General features: G+C 34.9%; 3 protein-coding genes across 4 annotated transcripts; all 3 read right to left on the bottom strand.

Moving 5' to 3' along the window:
* Positions 1–16: 16 nt before the first annotated feature.
* On the bottom strand, positions 17–2,319 carry LOC108194694 (uncharacterized). Of its 2 annotated transcripts, none has more exons than XM_064081433.1 (5): positions 1,883–2,319; positions 1,676–1,792; positions 1,091–1,245; positions 818–992; positions 17–381 (listed from the first exon to the last, which is right to left on the bottom strand). In XM_064081433.1, the coding sequence occupies exons 1-5, from the start codon at positions 1,925–1,927 to the stop codon at positions 217–219; spliced, it is 657 nt and encodes a 218-aa protein (XP_063937503.1). In that variant the 5' UTR covers positions 1,928–2,319; the 3' UTR covers positions 17–216. The 2 variants fall into 2 exon arrangements, with proteins under 2 accessions (XP_063937503.1, XP_017217135.2); XM_017361646.2 differs by having other exon boundaries at positions 1,091–1,260; positions 1,883–2,313.
* Positions 2,320–11,118: 8,799 nt separating this feature from the next.
* On the bottom strand, positions 11,119–15,201 carry LOC108195214 (putative disease resistance protein RGA4). The gene has a single exon (XM_017362169.2). It carries the CDS (start codon positions 14,705–14,707, stop codon positions 11,330–11,332), a length of 3,378 nt encoding a protein of 1,125 aa, XP_017217658.2. The 5' UTR covers positions 14,708–15,201; the 3' UTR covers positions 11,119–11,329.
* A 2,071-nt stretch (positions 15,202–17,272) lies between these two features.
* Positions 17,273–20,186, bottom strand: LOC135147849 (uncharacterized). Its single transcript, XM_064081810.1, has 2 exons — positions 19,998–20,186; positions 17,273–19,868 (listed from the first exon to the last, which is right to left on the bottom strand). Exon 2 carries the CDS (start codon positions 19,804–19,806, stop codon positions 18,130–18,132), a length of 1,677 nt encoding a protein of 558 aa, XP_063937880.1. The 5' UTR covers positions 19,807–19,868; positions 19,998–20,186; the 3' UTR covers positions 17,273–18,129.
* Positions 20,187–20,781: the final 595 nt, after the last annotated feature.

Raw genomic sequence — 20,781 nt, 5'->3', positions numbered from 1 at the left:
AGACTACAAAACTAAGAGCAAGATAAATGGCATTTGTTTCAAAAACATCTGTGGTTTAGCACTTCAGATGTAAAACATCTCAATTCATACTTTAGACTTCCAGAACTTTCAAAATTCTAGTCAGCTTACAAAAAATTACCACTTAAACATAATAATAAGATGTTCACTTAAGAGCGGAAGAGCTCAGCTGCATGTGAAATGTAAAAATATACGCATTTATAACTTCAAGTTGAGATCAACAGCTTCTGCTTGTTCACCGTTGTTGCTTCCACTGCCTGCTAAGGGACCATTTACTGCACTTGATGGTGGCAAAAAGTTATAAAAGGGTTGCTTAGTTAATCGCCCCGCTTCTGGCCACTTGACTTGCTCATCAGTGATATCCTGAAATGTAAGATCAATTAGTGTCTTTACTACAATTGAATAACGGAACTTCAAAGAAATATTATACTATTCACATTTCGGCATGATACTACAGGTAGGTTCCAATCTTGTTTCTAAAAAAATAATTTCTTTGTTATTCTAAATATATCCCAATATGAACTAACACGTCTAGCTGTGCTGCTCATTATGATACCTATGTTCTTTATAAAATTTCATATGGTATTATGGCCTAATCAAAGGATAAAACAACATTTAAAGGAACTTGTTCACAACACCAAGTCATGTGATGGAAGTAGGGGGAACTTTTTCCTGCAAAGTGCAACCTCATATACATTTCTGACCAAAAAAATCTTTTAATATTATTATTATATATCCAAGCTGAATACCAGTTTTTCAAAAAGAAATGTTGAATTAATTCAGAATTCCTGTGTCTAACCTGATAAGGCAGAGCATCAAAGTCGGGCACTTCTTGACAGTGGCGCCTTATATAAGATGATGAAAGCTCTGCCGGAGGTGCCAGTGTGAGAAATTCTCCATTAGAACCTCCAAATTCACTGATAATATTTTTATTTTTTGGCTCTGACATACCATTCGAGCTCAAAGGCAATTCTCTGGATGGTTGAAAAGAGACGATGTCAAGACTCAAGATACTTTTATTGCTTAGTTATTTCTGAAGTCTAATATATATATATCAAATTTAAAGTTTTACCTTAGGAACTGTGTGTTGGCTGGTTGAATAGTAGAAATACAATCATTGCTACATGGAGCAGCTTCATCTTTTCCGGGGATAAGAGAAGCATATGCAGGAGGGTATTTAGTGTAGGAGGGGACAGGAGCATCTTCTACAATGAAAGGATACGACCTCTTCATGCCAATCATCTGGTTAGTATCATAACATATCAACCATAGCTTATTTGAACAATTTAAAGTGAAAGAAAATAGAAATGTATATTCGGCCTTAAAAAAAATAGAAATCTATATTCAGCAACATTGCAAATACAGTTCTTTGCAATTTTATATGCTCTTCTACTGATAACATGTAATCCCAATCTTACAAGCGGAACTAGAGAAAATAAAAAAGGTCCGTGTGATTACCAGTTGAATTCACTATTAAAAAGATCAAGAAAAGAATTAACAACAAGATTACATAGCAGATGATGAGCTAACCTTAGAACACATGGTTTCAGGAAAAAAATGAATTGATTAAGGATTTGTACATATACAACAAGAAACAAAACTGATTTCACAAATTTATGAACAAATAGTTGGGAAAGATGGACGAGGAGAATGCTACCTGTTCTTCTTCCTGCCAAAGACGTGGGCATTTGTTGGCACCATATATTTGGTTTGAAGGGGGCTCAATCTGTACGTTCGGCACAGGTGATTTCAGACTGCCTGAAGGAACATTTGCCTGCAATTTTGCACATTATATTTCATCATCAGTAACATAACAAAAGTATATATAAGCTACATTCAGAGTTGGAAAATCAACTTGGCTAACCATAGATGAAGGACGGGGATACTGTAATTGTTCAGATCTATGCATTGGAAACGACCAAACTGGGGTTTTAGTTTCATAAGGAAAATTCTCATTATGGTCAATCGCTAAGCTATGACAATCGATCTTTTGACCCTCCCCATTAAGGTTATATTGCCTTTTGCTATTCCATAAATGCGCCCAATTGCCAGCAGCATTGTCTGACAATGGAACCGAACCAGAATCAAGACGTGTGGCACCGCTATTCAAGATCAAACCACGATGTCTAGGTACCGAATTCTGCAAACTCAAATCATTTATCGGTACCTCTGGCACATTCAAACCAGAGTTCACATGCAAATATGTCTATATACACAAAAAGAAAGTATCTTTACAGTAAAAAGAAGATTTTGTTAGAGCTGTACTAAGACAAAGATTTCAAGAAAAAGTAATAAAAGAAAAGATTGAGTAAAAATATTTACATGATTGTTGAATTGTGTGACTAAAGTGTAGCCCAGATCCTCGGTCTACACTCCTGGTTCTGTTAATCAAGAAGTTTCCATTTCTCTCTCTAAATCTATATCATAGCCGGATCCACAGTTCACATGTCGAATATATCTTACTTGTCATGCATGTATGTACTATGTAGTAGTATATCTCTTTTGTTTTATGTCATGGAATGAAAGACACACTCCCTCACGAAGAAATTACTCTACATGTTTTACTCTCATGTTTGGTTACGTTAAAGTAAATGAAATTATTGCTATAATCTAATTTTAAGAAAATGAATTTTGATGTTAAATTAGTATTTTTTTTTACATTTTTTTTTTAAATTTTACTAGCTTACAATGTGTGTGCATGTATATATTTTCACTAAAAAAATTAAAATAATTAATAAAAATATATAAATACATATAATTTTATTAGATATGTTAAATAAGTTTTTTATTTTTTTAGTAATCAAATGAGTCATCAAAGTGGACTCGATATATCAAGTTGGTTACCGAATTCAAATCGATCTCAAATCGGTCACTTAAGTTAATTACAGGTACTTCTAAATATGAGTTTAAGGAGTAAAACTATTAGGGTTAAATTTCAAAATACTCACTCAACTGAAGGGCTGGTATCAATTGTCTCACTCTAATTATCAGCGTCTCAAGTGTACCACTCTAGTAACCAGTAATGACAGCGTCGTTGATTATTTATGTTGACCAAACGGGAGATATTACATGGCTGTATTGATTTTGACAGGATGAAATGTAACGTTACTGACGTGTCTGATACAACGACTATATATGTAATCGATATATAACTAGAGTGAGGTCATTGATTAAACAAAAACTTTTAACCAAAATCTCTAATTCCTCTTATCTATATCTTCTGTACATGGCAACAAATAAAAGCCCCATAGATTAAACTGGTAGCTCTTCATCGATCGACTCAGTGAGAAAGGAAGAGCATAAGAGTTGCTTTTGTGGAAGAAGAGCTTGAGTTTTTACCTCTTGGACATTGAAAAATCCGGGAAGACGGTTCCACACTTATGCCCCTCCAAAGGTATGGTTGTAAAATTTAATTTAGAAATAGAGTTAAATATAAAATATTAGTAATTATGCATGGATTTTGATGTAGGAGGACAATGGATGCCATTATTTCGAGTGGTTTGCAGAAGAGTTTTGCCCTAGATCTTTGGATGTAATTACTCGCTTAAATCACAGGAGAATTTATCTTGAAGAAAAGCATAAAGTTGTTGAAGAAGATCTTGTTGAAAGTAAGGTGAAGAAAAACCTTCTGAAGGTTGAGAAGAATTTGTTGATCGAAGTAAGGGTGGAAGCTGAGAAAATATGATGAAAAGGCAGATGATATTGTGTGTCTTTGTAGTTGTTGTATTGATTGCAGTGATATTTGTTTCTAAGTAGTTGCAGGGTAGTAAATGTGGTAGAAGTATTGTTGTTAGATGGAGTGAATGTGCAACATTGATGTGGCATATATATGTATGTTTTTTTTAATGAAATCAGATGCTTATTTTCCTGAAATTGCAACAAGAATACATACAAACAACTATAAACAACATAGTAAATGTAAAAAAAAGATGTCATTGCGTAAACCGATTTTAATGTCTTCGACAGAGTACCATAACTAAGTACCATAATAACAGCAAAATAAGTAGCAACATAAGTAGTATTTAACAAAAGCAACATAAGTTGAATAATAGTGCTGACTAATTTAAAGCTCTGTGGGATCATCAGGGGTATTTTCGAAGGTGAATTTGCCCTTCATTTGTAGTCTAACAGATCTCTTTGGTGATTGAGAGGGTTGTGAAAGATCTCCTTGCATGTCTGTGTTTTCCTTGCTGGTGGTCTACTGAGAGGTTACATTGCAGGGAGTTATTGAAATTGGTAGTGTCCCCCCTGTAGGTGCAAATGGTAGCTGTCCAGGGGTAGGCATGAATATTGCCTTTCTACCAACATCACCCATAAGCTTGTCACTGAACGCTATATAGGTTTTTCCATTTTTTTGCCACTCATCTACAACCTCGCCTCTAACAAAAGGCAATTTCTTCCTAAGCACCACTTCCAGAAAAGACAAGGATTTTTTTGTCCTTTCAACATCACCCTCCTTATCTTTTATTTCCATGTCTTCTTTCTCCACTGTATAATTATCATCTTTTGCAGAAACAAAATGCTCTTCTTCTCCCAACCTAGCTTTGCCCTTCTCTCTTGAAGCCCTTCTAAGCTTGGAATTAAGATGCTTGGGTTATCTAGGACTACATCTCTTATGACAACACCTTTTTGTGCTCTTCTAACACTCAGTTTCTGCCTTTTTAGCTCCCTTGCAAATGGTTTCTTAGTAACTGGTGCCCCATCTTCAACCTTTTTGCCCTTCTTCTTGTTAGTAGACCTCTACTGAGGTTCCACTGCTTTTTCTTGTGCTTTTTCTTGTGTCTTTTCTTGTGCTTTTGCTTGCTCATTTTCTTGTGTTTTTCCTTCCTCATTTCCATGTGCACTTTCCGCTTGATTTCCTTGTCCATCTGTTGTGGTGTCAACCTCTCTAGTAGGGTATTTGGAAACTCTGTGCCCTGGTTGCCTGTAGTGACTGCAGTGCATCACTCTCTTGTTGGTGAACCTCTGCAACAAAATGCCTCTAGAAGGTTGAGACTGGCTCCTACTACCCCCTCCCACTCCTCTCATCTCCTCATTTTCTTTGGTCTCCCCCTGAGTTTCTTAGGAATTGGTGGTGGTAGCATCTCTTCTCCTCCATGAAAATCCCAAAAATCTTCACCCTTCATTGCTTCAGAGGGTAACTATAGCTTGCCAAATATTTGTCTCTCTTGTGGTAATCTGAAAAAAAATCCACTGGATTTTGTCTTCTTGAATGTACTGCAGCAATCGCATGTTGGCATGGAATGCCTGTCAAGTCAAATTTCATGTAGTCACACATTCTCCTCTCCAAGTCAACAGTTACAAGGCTAGTACCTCGCTTGACTTGAAATCTTGTGCTCCCATCCCATGAAGTAGACCAATTTCTTGATTCTATTACAAGTAAGTCAAGTTGTTTTTGATTCTTGGACAAATCTCCAGGTCACTGTCCAGGATCCTATCTCTTGTAGTCCTAAATCTTATTAACAGCTTCACATGAATTTCTTGAAAACATGGACAGAATAGGCATGAACCTGCAATATAAATTGCCAATCATGAGAAAGTAATGGAAATCATGATAATATGCATGAAACTGTAATAATAGTTACCTTTCATTAATGATCAAATTGTTAAAACTTTTTGACATATTGTTGTCAATGTTCTCCACCAATGACTGTGTGGAAAAAAGCTTTGCACCATGACTTAGAATCATTGCTTAAGTGGTCATGTGCAGTCTTTGAATTCCTCAACATTTCCTTCATTGCTCTAGTGTGAGCAACCTTATACTGTATGTAGCACTGGCAATCTTCCAAAATAATGATGATAACAACTTATGGAGAACCTGAATATTATCATTATTATAAAACATAATTAAAAACATTATTATAAAAAAAAATTAGAGACAATTATTATCAAACATAAATATACACACCTTTTTTTGAAGTTGGAAACTATGTGTCTTGTGTAGAACCAACTCCAGCTTTCTGTATTTTCAGATTCCACTACTACATAGCATATTGGGTACATTTGGTTGTTACCATCCCTACCAACAGGTGATAACAACTGCCCTCCACAAATGGTTTTCAAGAAACAACCATCAAGCCCTATAAAAGGTCTACACCCAGCTTTTCAACCTGCCTTCATGCATTATAACAAATATAAAATCTTTTGAAATGGACAGGATCATTCCATTCAACCTGGTTATCTTTATAGTGTTTTTCGGATTACTTGGAAGAAATTCACTTCCAGAATCTCTTACTCTAGAATAATGCACTTTAAGTGATTCAACAACACCTTCAAGTGCAATTTTCCTCACCCTAAAAATCTTGATTCGAGGAACTACAACCTCAAGTTCATTTTTCATTGTTTCTGTCATTTCCTTCACTTTCCATTGGGGGTTTTTCCTAATTCTATCACCAAATACCTCTGCAAGATGCTTCACAGATGTCATTTTGTTGGAGATTGGTTTGGTACATTGATGGTTGTTGACCAGAGTTTTGATAGGGTATGTTTCACTATCTTTGTCTTTGCTACACCAAATATAGAATGGACAATCACCCTCACAAGCCACTTGACATCTCTTCCAATCATTTGTTACAAATTGCACCTCGTTCCATCAGCAACAACATAATTCATAACAGCAGTCCTAAACTCTGCCATATTGATAAACTTTTGCCCTACCTCCCAATCTGCAACATCAAGTGTGCTTCCCCCTTCTTTGTGCCCATTTTTTTTTTTTAATAATTTGATGGACCAATGTAACCTATTTTGGCATTTTCATCTTCACTTGATGAAGAAAGGGACCTTAGATTTTCATTCTCACACCCAGAGACTAACAATCCTATTAGGGTCAATCATAGAATTGCATATGTTTTCTTTAAATTTATTTGCATTATTCTTTATAATGTGACATTCTTCATCACTCACATTATCATCAGAATCCTCACTCTCTGTATCCTTTGTATACTCAGGATCGTCATAGGTCATCCGTGTCTTCACTATACACCCCCTCACTACCATTCCCACCATCCTCTAATTCTATCTCAGCCCCTAGCTTTTGTGTTTTGTGCATTGTGGTATCACTTTTTTCCGTTGGTGAGGGTAGGACATCAACAAGTTCATCCAAATTAAAATGATCAATATACAATTCAATTTTCCCATGTGGCTTAAACAATGCAACCAAGTCCCTAACTGATATGTCATCATAAACTACCCTTGTGCCCTGGTTAAAGCTATGACCATCACACTTAAAATATACTAGTGCATTCTCATCATAGTCATACACTTCTTAGTAAATTCTTCTAAATCACGAAAACTTAAAGTATCACTATCAAAATCATGAATCACTTCAACTTTCCCGCCCATATACTTAACACTAGGAGGAGGACTGAAATTACCATGGTGGTAGAGATATAAAATAGTAGATATACTGTCAATTCAAAAAACATATACAATTATACACATACCATCTACATCATAAACACAACTAACACATGCATACACACCTTAACAACATTTATGCTGTAGAATTAGGGTTCATACCTGGAAATAGAATTGGAAGACGATGTACAGAATGCACAATCTCCACGCCAATCAAAAGCTTTTAATCGAATTCTGTCTTGCCCTAAAATTCGCCAAACTTCTGCCCGACTATACTTGCCCTAAAATTAAATCAACGGCTTTATTTTTGTTTGAGGCTTTTAACAAATTCGATCCTCTTACATGTTTGCCATATCATCTTCTAAGTGGCATACACATGTGTCCACGTAGCCTAAACGTTAAAGTCAAGACGGTCCCATTAGGTCAACATAAATAATCAACGACACTGTCATTACTTGTTACTAGAGTGGTACACTTGAGACGCCAATAACTAGAGTGAGGCAATTGACACCAGCCCTTCAGTTGAGTGAGCATTTTGAGATTTAACCCAAAAATATTATTTATGGAGATTTACACATTATTTTTGGATGTTACCACAAGTAAGTATAAGTTTATGACTTCTAGTATTTATGATAATATATTTAGATTTTATCAAGTTTATGTACTATTTATTTTTAATTAAAACAAAGAAAATAACTATATAATAAAAAAATAAATAGTAAATAAACTTGATAAAATCTAAATATATATATTATCATAAATACTATAAGTCATATCCTTATACTTAGTTGTGCTAACATATTTAGAGGTATCTGTAAGTGACTTAAGTGATCGATTTGAGCCTCTTTGAGTTCAATCACCAACTTGATAACTGACTTGATTATTAAGCCAACAAATATTAATGCTCACTTGGAGGAGCTTTTGGTAGATGGCATTCTTTACGACAGCGGACCAGCTCCCATATATAGAGCTATTCACGAACCGAGCCGAGCCGAGTTTTGACCGAACCGAGCCGAGCTTTAATTTTTTTTCTGACGAGCCGAGCCGAGCCGAGCTTTTTAATCGAACAAAAATTGTGTTCAAGCTCGGCTCGTTAACTAACGAGCCGAACACGAGCTAGTTCGCGAACAAATACGAGCCGAGCCGAGCCGAGTCGAGTCGAGCCGAGCCAGAAAAAAAAAAAGGACAAACCGCTAGTTGACTCTTAAAATAGCTAACCTAATAATTTCAATTTTTTTGAAACTTTGTTTATATCACTAAAATGTATATATGTTAACATCCATACAGTTGGATCGGTAAAAAATATTTTTTAAAATATTGAAACACTAAATTAGGATTAAACACTAGTTAGCGGTACTAGTCAAACTTCTACTTGCCTGTTAAAAACCAAATAAAATTATTATTTCCTAAAATTTTGTTTACATCACTAAAATATATATATATTATGTTGAATTCTGAGTCCAATAACATATATAAATTATAAAAAAATCCCGAAAATATTACATTTTTTCGAGCTTTAACGAGCCGAACTCGAGCCGAACGAGCTCGAGCCGAGCATACTAAAAGCTCGGCTCAAGCTCGTTTACTTAACGAACAATTTTTTGTGTTTGAGCTCGAGCTCGTTAACTTAACGAGCCGAGCCGAACGAGCTCTTAACGAGCCGAGCTCGAGCTTGTTCGCGAACAGCTCGGTTCGTTAAACAACCCTACCCATATATTTAGTGCATGTTTGGCTACCGCCACTCATAGCTTCTTTTTCTAAAAGGTCAGTTTCTACTTTTTTTTTAGACCTGTTTGTGTAAAAAGCCATAAACCCTTATAAAAAGCTGAGAATGCTGGTTTTTATTTTAGGACTTCCGAAAATAGTTTAATCACTTATAAGTCTTAATTTACTTTTCACTTCTGATCCACTTCTTTACTTTAAGCAAGAAGCATTTTTTTAAGTTTACCCAAATATGGAGCGGAGGGTTAGGCCTTATCTTCCCCAAATATGTGATACAATCAAGGTGTGTTTGGACAAGAGGAGCTGCAAGGTGAGACAGAAGGCGGCATAAGCTTTCTCAAGTGTGAAATTATAAGCACATTACTAATGAGAAAGATGAATCAATCGATTGATCATGTTCTTTGATAAATATTAAAGAAATATTCTCTTAAGAGGCTGTGTGATGAAGAACCAACATAATTATACTATGTATGCAAGACTAATATCATGAATTGTAAAATGAGTTGGCTTTGTTACGATTACTCTAACTGGCTCAAAGAAAGCACACAAAATAAAACGTTACCAATTAAGAATTCAACATGTGTTCTTAGTTGTTTACTGCAAATTTCTATTTGTCCTGCTTGTTGCTGGTTTTCTCCTGAAATTTTCTGTTAGTGCTGTTGCAGTTCTTGCTACTTCTGCACAATATTTCTAGACTGCAGCTGGACTGCTAGACATGTTTCTTTTATTACTGCTTCTGTTCTGCTGTACATAAGTGTGCTAGTAATAAATGCTAATCTTCCTTGAGGTGCAAAAATAAAAGCATGTCGGAACGATTTTTATCCAAATGTTAATAAAATTGGATTTTTAAAAATGAAATAGGTAGTTTTTTTCTTTTTTCAATGAAAGCCAAATTAAGGGGTGTCATTTTATATATAATTTATAATTAAAACGTTAGTAAATGTAAAACATATCATAACTAAGGATCTAATTATTAGTTATACCCCCCTCATATTGACTTTTATGAACATGAACACTAGATATTATTTTTATTGTTTAAATATATACTCCCTCCGTCCCCCTGAGTAGTATACATTGGGGGACGGGGACGCGGCACGGACTTTAATGCTCCTGTAAAGTGTAGTTGTGTAATTTATTTTTAAAATTTTCTTTTTCTGAATTAAAGTTTGGATGTTATATTTTTATACAGAAAAAGAAAATCTCAAAAATAAGTTACGGAACTATATTTTATAAAAGTATTGAAATGCGTGTCGAGCAGTTAAAAAGAAACGTATACAATTAAATGGGACAGAGGGAGTATTATTTAGTAAGATAAGCTGTAGAGATGTAAAATCAAATATATATAATGGACAACTAAAATTTTAATATGTAAAATTATACGGTATATACACATCCGCTCATCATGATTATCTAAAAATATATATAGAAAATAATAAAATTAATTTTTTGAGCAGGTAACCACCTTGCTGATTTACACAGGATTCCACGTGCCCCATGCTACTCGGGTCAGAGCGTAAACTAGTGATGCTTTCGGCTACCGGACTCTCGCCATCTAGGGTGCAGGACTCAACCGCTTCGCCTAGCAGCACGATGCTTGTATTGCTTTCCCACAACCCTGTTTTCACGGTTTAGGCTGCTCCCATTTAGCTCGCCGCTATTACAGGAATTGCTTTTGCTTTCTTTTTCTCTGGCTTTTAAGATGTTCCAGTTCGCCAGGTTGTCTCTTGCAATCTCCGATTCATATTTCGTCGACCAATCTTTCCTAATTCACATTTTTGTTGAAAGAATTTCTTTTGTAATTCCATACGCAAGGAATCAGAAAATACCGGATTCCCGCCTACACAAGCAAATTGTTGGTAAAACTTTAAAATGGCATTTTCTTTTGACCCTATTTTTTTCTCCCTTAGAAGTTAGAAAAGATAAAAATATTTCAGGATAACAAACATTCTCTAGAATTTTTCTTACATTCGAACCCATAGCCGATGATATTTAAGAATTCATTATCCCATCTAGTGATAAAAGTTGGACAATTGATACCACTATTTAATAATCATAATCCTTAAGAAAATGACAGACGATTTGAAGTTTTATTGCACAGGCAATGCTAAGACTTGAGGATCATGGAATTGAAACACAGAAGTAAAAGAGAATGAAATACAAAATCATAATGAATAAAACGACAGTTGAGGCATATCAGGGGTGAAGCTTTCACAAGGTGGCCGTATTTCATCATCTACCATCTCCATTTGATAATTGGAATATGTCCAATCTTGTACCGCTCTGCCGCGGTCTTAGTGCTGTATCCTGGGTACAGAGCACCACAACTCTTCATCTCCAGGCGTTGAATGCTGTGTGAAGGGTGAAAAGTGGGCAGACTCTCTACAAGCTCGCAATTCCTGATAGATAACAGCTGGAGAGATGGAAGGTCTGCTATTGCATCCGGGATAGCTTTCAACTCTGTGCAATGTAATATTTCCAATTGAGTTACGGCAGGCAATGCTAAGACGTGATGATCATCGAATTCCAATCTTGACCTTTCAAACTCCGTTAGTTTTAGTGTGGTTAGGACAGGAAAGGAAGTTCCAATATTGTTTACATGTGAAATTTTATCTACCTGTAATCTCTCAATTATGGAACTCACACTTTTGGGATACTCTGAAAGGGAGGAGCATTTTACAATACAAAGGGCTCTCAAACTCAAAGTTTCATCTTTGACTGCATGGATACTAGTTAGATTAGGCAAATCCCACACACTCAATTCCTCAAGAGCGATACCAAATGTCAGACGTGTCAAACCCAGGCAGTAACTTAAATCCAAACTTCTCAAAGATTGAGAACTGTTTTTCAACAACTCCTCAACTACAGGGTCACTAATATGCATATCTCGAAATCGTACAGACCTGAGAGAACTAACCTTTGTGCTCATTGCTTCTGGTATCATTTTGGAATTCGTGATTGTCAATTCCTTCAAGGACGGAAAACAACTATCAGGCATCCAGCTCAAATTTGGACATGAATGCATAAACAACACCGCAAGTTTTGGAAATACTTGTACGCTAATGTGGTCTCTGCTCATATCAGGTTCTACCCATTCTTCTAGCTTTGGCAAATGCCATAATCTGAGTTCCGTCAAAGACGGATACATTGTTGTAACATTTTCTGCAGCCCCACCGTTACTAGCTAGACCAACATGACTTCCGATGATTCTGAGATTATACAATTTTTCAAGTTTCATCTTCCTCAGTTTAGGAAGGTGACCTAATGATGGAAATTCTTCGCATCTTTGGCATTCACTAAATCTGATTTCCACCAAATTGATCATCTTTGTAATCCATGATGCCAACCTCTTTCCCATAAAGTACTCAATAATCAATTCTTTCGTATTTGTGTGAGGTTCCAATCCTTCAAGTACACTCTCCTGTTCACTATAATTAGCACTTTCATCCTCATCAGTTTTCCAGTTTAGCAACAAACTCTCAATATTCGACTTTGTAGGAAGTTTTGCCTTTCTTGCTTCTTGCCTATTTCTCACGTCACCAAGGCCATAAAGCTTAACTTCGCCTCCCAGATTATGTAGCCCTTCCAACTGTTCAATCCCACAGTTTTGATCTTTGCTCACAATAAAATGAGGCAGCGTTTGCAAGCAAGTCAACCTCTCTATCCTGTTGAACATGCATCTGCTTGGAAGATATTTCTTAATGTACAAATGTCTCAAGTTAATTAACTTGTAAAACATTTGTGGATGCTCTTCTAGATCCCAAACTCTCAATGTTTGCAAGTTGTATAGCTCTGTGATGTTGTAACCAGATACTTTACAGCGGAGACATGAAATATCGAGATGTTTGACATATTTCATATATCGCAGCAGTTCTGGCAATTCCGCAACATTCATGAGGCCAGATCCATCGCTATTCAACACGAGAACAGTCAAGTGTGTGATGTAAGGTAGTACATCATGAAAAACGTCTTCCCCTGCATGTAATGATCGCACCTGTCCAAAGCCCGTCTTCAGAATTTGTAGACTTCTATCTGACACCCTTTTATCAAGCCTAAGATATGTAGCCTTTGAAACATGGTTCAGCTCAAGACCTGTCTTCACAGTTACAGAGTGATGCTGAGATAGATCTAGTGCAAGATCATGCACTAGATCATGCATCTTGCAACTTGCAATGTTTCCTAATTTATCCCTCTTTATGTCTTGTAGCAAAGAATGCCACAACAGAATATCAAAGAATTTGATGCCAATATCTTCCATCCGTTCATCACTTCCTAAGGGAGGCAAGAGGAATCCCAGTGCCATCCATATTTGTATCAGTTCATCTCTGTCAATGAGAGTATCCTTTGGTATGACTGAGCAATACACAAAACATCGTTTCAACGAGGGATAAGGTAAATGATCATAAGACAACCTCAAGGAAGAGAGTACATCTTTGGATGTCCATATTTCACTGTTTTCAATCTTTCGCCACTCTTGCTCAGAATCCTTATACCGTAACATACCCCCAAGTGCTTTTATTGCCAGAGGTAGTCCGCCACACCTTTGCACCATGCGTCTCCCCAAGTCAACAAATGGCATCTTCTCTGGAACTCCTCCATCTCCAAATGCTATTTTCTTGAACAATTCATAGCTATCATCTTCTTGCAATTTTTCCAACTGATGACTAACACAATTCCGCATGGCATAAATGACTTCCTGCTTACGAGTTGTCACTATAACACTGCTTCCTTTCGCACCACCAATTCCTAGCAAAGATTTTCTTAAATCATCCCACTTCTCTGAGGCCTCGTTCCAGACATCATCAAGCACAAGTAAATATTTTTCCCCATTTATCTCTTTCTGAAGCTTATTGACAAGTCCTTGTATGTTGTCCAGTCCCGCGTTTTCTGAAGTAAGTGCTTGTAGCATTTGGTTTAATATGTTGACGTAATTAAAATCATCTGATACATTAATCCACATCCTCTTGGTGAACATCATAATGATATCATCACTATGGAAAACCATGCTTGCAAGAGTTGTCTTGCCTTGACCTCCCATCCCTATTATCGCAACCACATGTAAATCCTGTTGATTATTTTGGCACACAGTCTGGACCAGATTTGATATATTGTTATCTCTCCCCACTATGAATGGCGTGTCTTCATAGGGAGGCTTGTTGCGGATAACTCTCGGTTGGACAGTTGAATGCTGAGCAGGACGAAGTCCAATATCTCCAGCCAGTTTGAATATATCGTCATAAGAAGCATGAATAGACTTGATTTTACGAGCCACCTTGAAACGATACACTAAACTATTCTTAGAAGGAATGAAGAATTCCCTGACCTTCCGGTGTTTCTCCACATTTCTTCGAGTAACTTCGTATGAAAGTTCATCCATAAAAGCTTCAGTGTCATGAGCTACATCTTGGAGTCTGGTGAACCAGATTCGGGCACTAGGCATGGTGATGCTCTTGGTATGAGCATCATCCAAGAGGGCAACAATTGTTTCGAATTTCACACCGAGTTTCTCCAGATCTTTATTGAAATTCCAAGCCTGAATTACCTCTTGAGCTGCTAGTGAAACAATCTTGCCAATCAGTCCAGCAGCACGATCAGCTACAAATGCTTCAGCCATTGTTTCTTAGTAATATTATCTGGATGAAATTGTGGACTTGTTGTAATAGTATCTTGTTAATATCCCAGAAGTTACCCAAATGTCCAGTTGACCATGAATTACAAATGGTTGTTAGAGATCTTATTAATAATTACAAATGGCTGTTCTAATCATTATTCTGACCAATTACAATGATCAACTTGCAATATAATATATTGGTGATGAAACAGAAAAATATAAATATATATTTGGGCTAGTAGACAAGAAAAATATAAATTGATTGAATAAATTATAAATTTTGGTTAGTAGAAAAATGTGACATAAAGAGTATAAAATAGTATTCCTGTATATGTGAAAATTTTATGTTAATTTTGAGTAACCTTAAGTATGAATTCTTGACGCAAAAAATTGGGATCTATACACATTTACAGTTGATTGCACCTAAAACTTAATACATTTGCTTTAAATCTTAATACACCAGCTTGAGATCATATATTGCACAAGCTAAATATTGAGTTTCAAATTATAGTGAAAGTAAATGTTAAAAATAAATTATTTTAAAATGCGTGTCAAATAACAGAAAAAAGTTAGTTAAAAAAATAAAGGAATGGATGCAATTTAAGCAATAAAAAATCCAATTCAAACGCAGATCTAGTTAATATCCTACAAGATACCCAAAAGTCAAAGTTGGACTTGCATTACAAATAGTCAAATACTCTCTTTGTTTTAAATTGGATTTAAATTGGAGGTGTTTATTTTTTGCTATGTTTTCAAGTTTTTGATCATATTTAAATGATTATATTTAAAAAATATTTATAACTTAATTATAATTTAAAAAATAAATTTTAAAATAATAATTTTAATAATATGATCAAAAAATTTATAAATACGTACAAAAATTTCAAACAACTTATATTTCATTAGCCGAAATAATGCTAAGGTCATAAGAGTTCTTAGGTTAAGGGTTTTAAAAGGAACATGATCATATTATTATAATTTATTATAAATATAAAATTGTATTAGAATATCATGTGTTTTTAAATTAAAATGAATTTTAAATAAGTAATAAACATATTTGGGTTAATATATTTTTATCAGGTGTGTTAAGTAATTTTTTTATTCAGCATATTGAGTTCTTAACAGTGAAGTTCATCCAAAAAATAATTTAAAATTGGGCAGATATATTTTCATGAGGATGTGTTTAAATATGTTATAATTATAATAAGAAGATACATTAAATATATTATAATCTAAGGAGGCCGGTAAGTTAAAATAGCCCGTCAAAAAGTTGAAAAAGAATTGGACTGAAAAAATATGTTTTCACGAGATGTTTAAATATGTTATAATTATAATAAAAAGATATATTATAATATAGTATAAATAAAGAAGTGTGTAGGCCAAATACCAATCCATCAGAAAATGTAATAAATTAAGGAGGTTCGTAGACAACCAAAATTTTAATATTTCGACTTTAATGGTATATAATATTTATAACCCGTGTAATGTACATGCAGTTATAATATTTGTTATTTTATCTTATATATTTTAAATTTAATTAAATTTATTGTGAAAATAAAATTATGATAGAATAATGTGGTTATAATTCTTTTTATTTAACAGCTGAACAATTCGTAATAGTTAAGTATATTAAATGGCTAACTAAAAATTAGTTCGAACATATATATTTTAATGGAAATGTTAAAATATATTTTTTTAATTGTTATAATTTAAGAAGACCTATAAACCCAAATTTAAACCAACCAATCAACTTTTTAATATTTCATTATTGAGCATTAATAATATAGTATACAACATATTATAAGTTAAAAGGAAGCGTAAATTCAAATACCGGCTCATCATACTAACCTAATTTTTAATATTTTGGTTTAATAGATAATAAAAAATATATTATAATAGGTTATAAATTAAGAAGGTCCGTGGGTCAAATACCAACCGACTCACCAAACTCGACTAAACGACCGACCCGCTCAACTTTTGATGTTTCAACTTTAATAGTATAACAATAAACAGTATAGCATAGACTTATGATATTCCTTTTACATTGAGACCATTAGAATATTTAGAAATAATGTTAATGTATTTTGGTTGTAAAATATTACCGGTTATTTATTAATAACTATATATAATAATATTATATTTTTATATATATGTCACCCGTGTTAATTGTAGAAAATCGGTTGTTTTAGTTAGAAAATCTAAAAAAGATAATGTGTTTTAGTTAAAAGGGTAATTACTGTGTTACTTAATGTTATTTTAAAAGATCGGTTTTTTTAGTTAGAAAATATAAAAAAGATAATATATTTTAATTTAAAAAAATAATTGATTATATAGATACGCTCGTATTTCCGCCCAAGTACCAACCGACCGACCAAACTTTCAATGTTTCGGCTTATAGTATAGTATGGATATCTTAAAACACTACGGAAAAACACATATATTATTTACTATTTAAATTAATAAGTATTTTTACTTTATTATAATATAAATTAATTTATGAAATTAAAATATTATTTATTTATTATTTTAATATTAAGAATATTAAAATAATCAATTATTATTATTATTTAGGGTCTTATCTGTGAATAGCATTTATTACTAGCACATTTATGCTTAGCGTAACAAAAGCAGTAAAAAAACCAATGTCTAACAGTTCAGTTGGAGTCCTCAAATATTGTGCAGAAGTAGCAAGAACTGCAACAGCACTAACAGAAAATTTCAACAGCAAACCAGCAACAAGCAGGAAAAATAGTACTTTGCAGTAAACAACTAGTTAGATTTATAGTAAGAAAGCCAACTCAATCCATGATATTAGTCTTCCATACATAATATAATTATATTGGTTAAGAGCAATCAGCAACCCTAACCCCAGTCCCTTTAAAAAATAATATATGTTTACATAGACCCTTAGTTATTTAACATAAATTTTCATCTTTTCATTCCAACAAGGCTCTTCAATGTTCATCCCTATCTGTCTTTTATCAGTTTTGATGTTTTTAATTGCATGCGACTAGAATGTACTCTTAACTGTTGAATGTACTGCAGAATGCATATCAATATAACTTAATATAAAATTAAAAGAAGGAGCAAAAGATGCTCCTCACTATTGAGGAGAAATTAAGAGCTCCTAACAATAGTAAGGAGATTGTTGGAGATGATTTTTGCTTCAATCTACCCAAATTTTAACTAAGGAGGGAGTATAGGTAGCTCTTAGAGTTGCTTTAAGTTCATCACACAGCCTCTTAACAGAATATTTCTTCATTATTTATCAAAGAACATGATCAATGGATTGATTCATCATTCTAATTAGTATGCTTAAACTTTTTGAACTCTGTGAAAGAAAGAAAATAAAAAGAAGAGAACGAGAATATTTTTACTTTTGCCTAATTGATGGTCACAATCTCTGTCAGCTGCAAAAGAATCTGTCACTGGTGATGCTTAATTGCTTTAAGTGCTTCCATTACTGATCCTAAGACTTCAGGGCATTCTTCTGCTAATTTCTCATGTAAGACAACCCCGAGATTTGCCATAAGTTGCTCTTCCTCACATTGTTTCAGGACCCCTGCAATCTGGGAAATAGCATATGCTGCCTTCTGTCTCACCTTGCAGCTCTTGTTGTCCAAACACACCTTGATTGTATCACATATTTGGGGAAGATAAGGCCTAACCCTCCACTCCAGAGAATTCAGGACCACGACAAAACCATTAAGCGTCATATTAAATATATCAGAGCTGGTCTGCTCTTTGAATGCATAAAGAATGCCATCTACCAAAAGCTCCTCCAAATGACCATTAATATTTGTTGCACCCAAATTAGCTACGATCTTCTCAATTGCCTTCATAGCCACCATCCTACATGGTTCACGCTTATTTTTAAGGGCCTCCACAATTTTTTCAACAATATCAGCAACCCCAACTTTTTTTGTTATTTCAAATGTTATCTCAACAAGTTGCTTTCTATCCCCAAAATCTGTATATTCACACAAAAACCTCCGGAAAAATTCAGGAAGAATATTTTCCCTAATATAATCAGCCTCAACACCTTCGACCCTTACACACTGGTTCACCACTTCCAGAATTTCCCCGGTTTCTTCATAATGTGACTCAGACTCACATATTAATATATCCATGATTATTTTCGCATAATGTCTTGCATGTAATGCATCCATCAAAGGTATTAAAAAGAAAATCGCCTTCAAAAAACTAGCAAATGTTTCTCCCCATTCTGACCTAATACCATTAACTAACGGATCGAAAACCGACTCAAAGCTCATAATACCATATGGAGCAGAAGCCTGAGCGAGAGCCGCTAAAGACAGGGCCGTACTAGTTCTAATCCACGAATTCTCATCATATAGACCTTGTTCTATAATTTCTACAAGTGGTCGCAGGTGAGGAAGAACTGCATGACCCATGTGTATAGCAATTTGCTTAACAAATTTAATACCTGAGTCACGAGCTTCCCATGATTTCTTACTCTGACAAACAACTTTCAAAAACGGCAGCATAGCATCCCACTTATTCAAATCAGGAATCTCATATTCCAACGTAACAGTCTCATCCCACTTATCCGCAAAAGTAATAATTTCATCCCACTTTTCAGAATCCGCCAGCCTTTGGCTATATGGAGTATGCCCCACATGTAAACAAGGAGAACAAGGCCGCACATTCAAACAATGAGACCTATATGAAGCGTGAGTAGTCTCATCCCGTCTATCCGCCAACCTATGAGCCTGATTAGGATTGTCATCCCGTCTATCAGCCAATATAGGAGTCTCATCCCGCCTATTAACCGACTTATAAGACTCATCAGGAGTCTTCTCATCCCGCTTATCAACAGACTTAGGAGTCTCAACCCGTCTATCAGTGGACTTATTAAACTGATCAGGAGTCTCATCCCGCCTATCAACCGACTTAGAAGTCCCAACCCGTCCATCAACCGACCTATGAAACTTGTCAGGAATCTCATCCCGCCCCGGGTTCCAATCAGGTAAATTCCATTGAGTAGTTCTAGGTTTCTTCGCATATGCATTGTGCGGAGATTGCTCCAAGTATTTAGTACCTCGCTTCTTCTTTCTCTTTGTTTGTTTAGTCCTGGCCATCGACCTAAGTACGTACTTTCAAATGATGGAGCCCAAATCAAGTCTGTATTGTCCTTGGAAACCTGGTAGGAAAATCAAACAGCTAGTATCACTGGAACATCTTATCAAACAGTTGGTGGGCCACGATAAGTCGATGGAGACGAGAAAATGACTAACAAAATTTTCTCCGCCTAAAGAGAGAAGAAATATACGTGATTTATTCAAACATGGGATTCAGCTCCGATCTGATTCCTCAATTTGATAGAAGGTGAGTTTAAACACTTATTCTATTCTATCAGGTTTTTATTGTCATGGACTCATGATCGACAAGCGCCTTTCTTTCTTTTTATCTACTTTTTTTTTAAAGTATGACTAGAGGTGAGCCTGTCTTCGATATGAGCAGAGTCGAACCATGACGATGGATGAACTCTATTGACTAGTTTCAATATAATTTTTATTTTTATGACAATGATTGAAGAATCAAATTATTATTAATATTCATGTAATTTCACATTATTTAAAAACACATTCGCACGCGGATAAATATTGTTTGGGTTAATATTCTATTTCATTACTGTACCGAACCAAAACTTTCCGTTAGTCTATCGAGTCAAATAGATTTTCAGTCAACTAATTGTACCATCTAAAACTATCAAATATGCCATTCCGTTAATGTCTATTAAATTTCTTACGGGTTAATACTCGATTTCGTCACTATACTAAACCAAAACTTTCAATTCAACCACTGAGTGAAAAAAAGTTTCATTTAAATAATAAAGCACCGCATCATCCCCCGCCCCCGCAACCGTTGGTGTGACGGTGATTTCGACCTTCTCTGGTCACTCCGGCCACATACGTGCACAAGCGCACCGGGTTTTATATCAATTAAACCACCCAATTCACTCCGAAATCTCAATTAGACCACCCAAAAAAAAGTATATCATTTAAAACATTAATTTAAGAAAAACTATTTACCCGTTAATTAGCAATAAAATG

The sequence above is a fragment of the Daucus carota genome, chromosome 7 (genome assembly GCF_001625215.2).
Source record: "Daucus carota subsp. sativus chromosome 7, DH1 v3.0, whole genome shotgun sequence".
Classification (NCBI taxonomy): domain Eukaryota; kingdom Viridiplantae; phylum Streptophyta; class Magnoliopsida; order Apiales; family Apiaceae; genus Daucus; species Daucus carota.
This window is presented reverse-complemented; position numbering and strand designations above follow the sequence as displayed.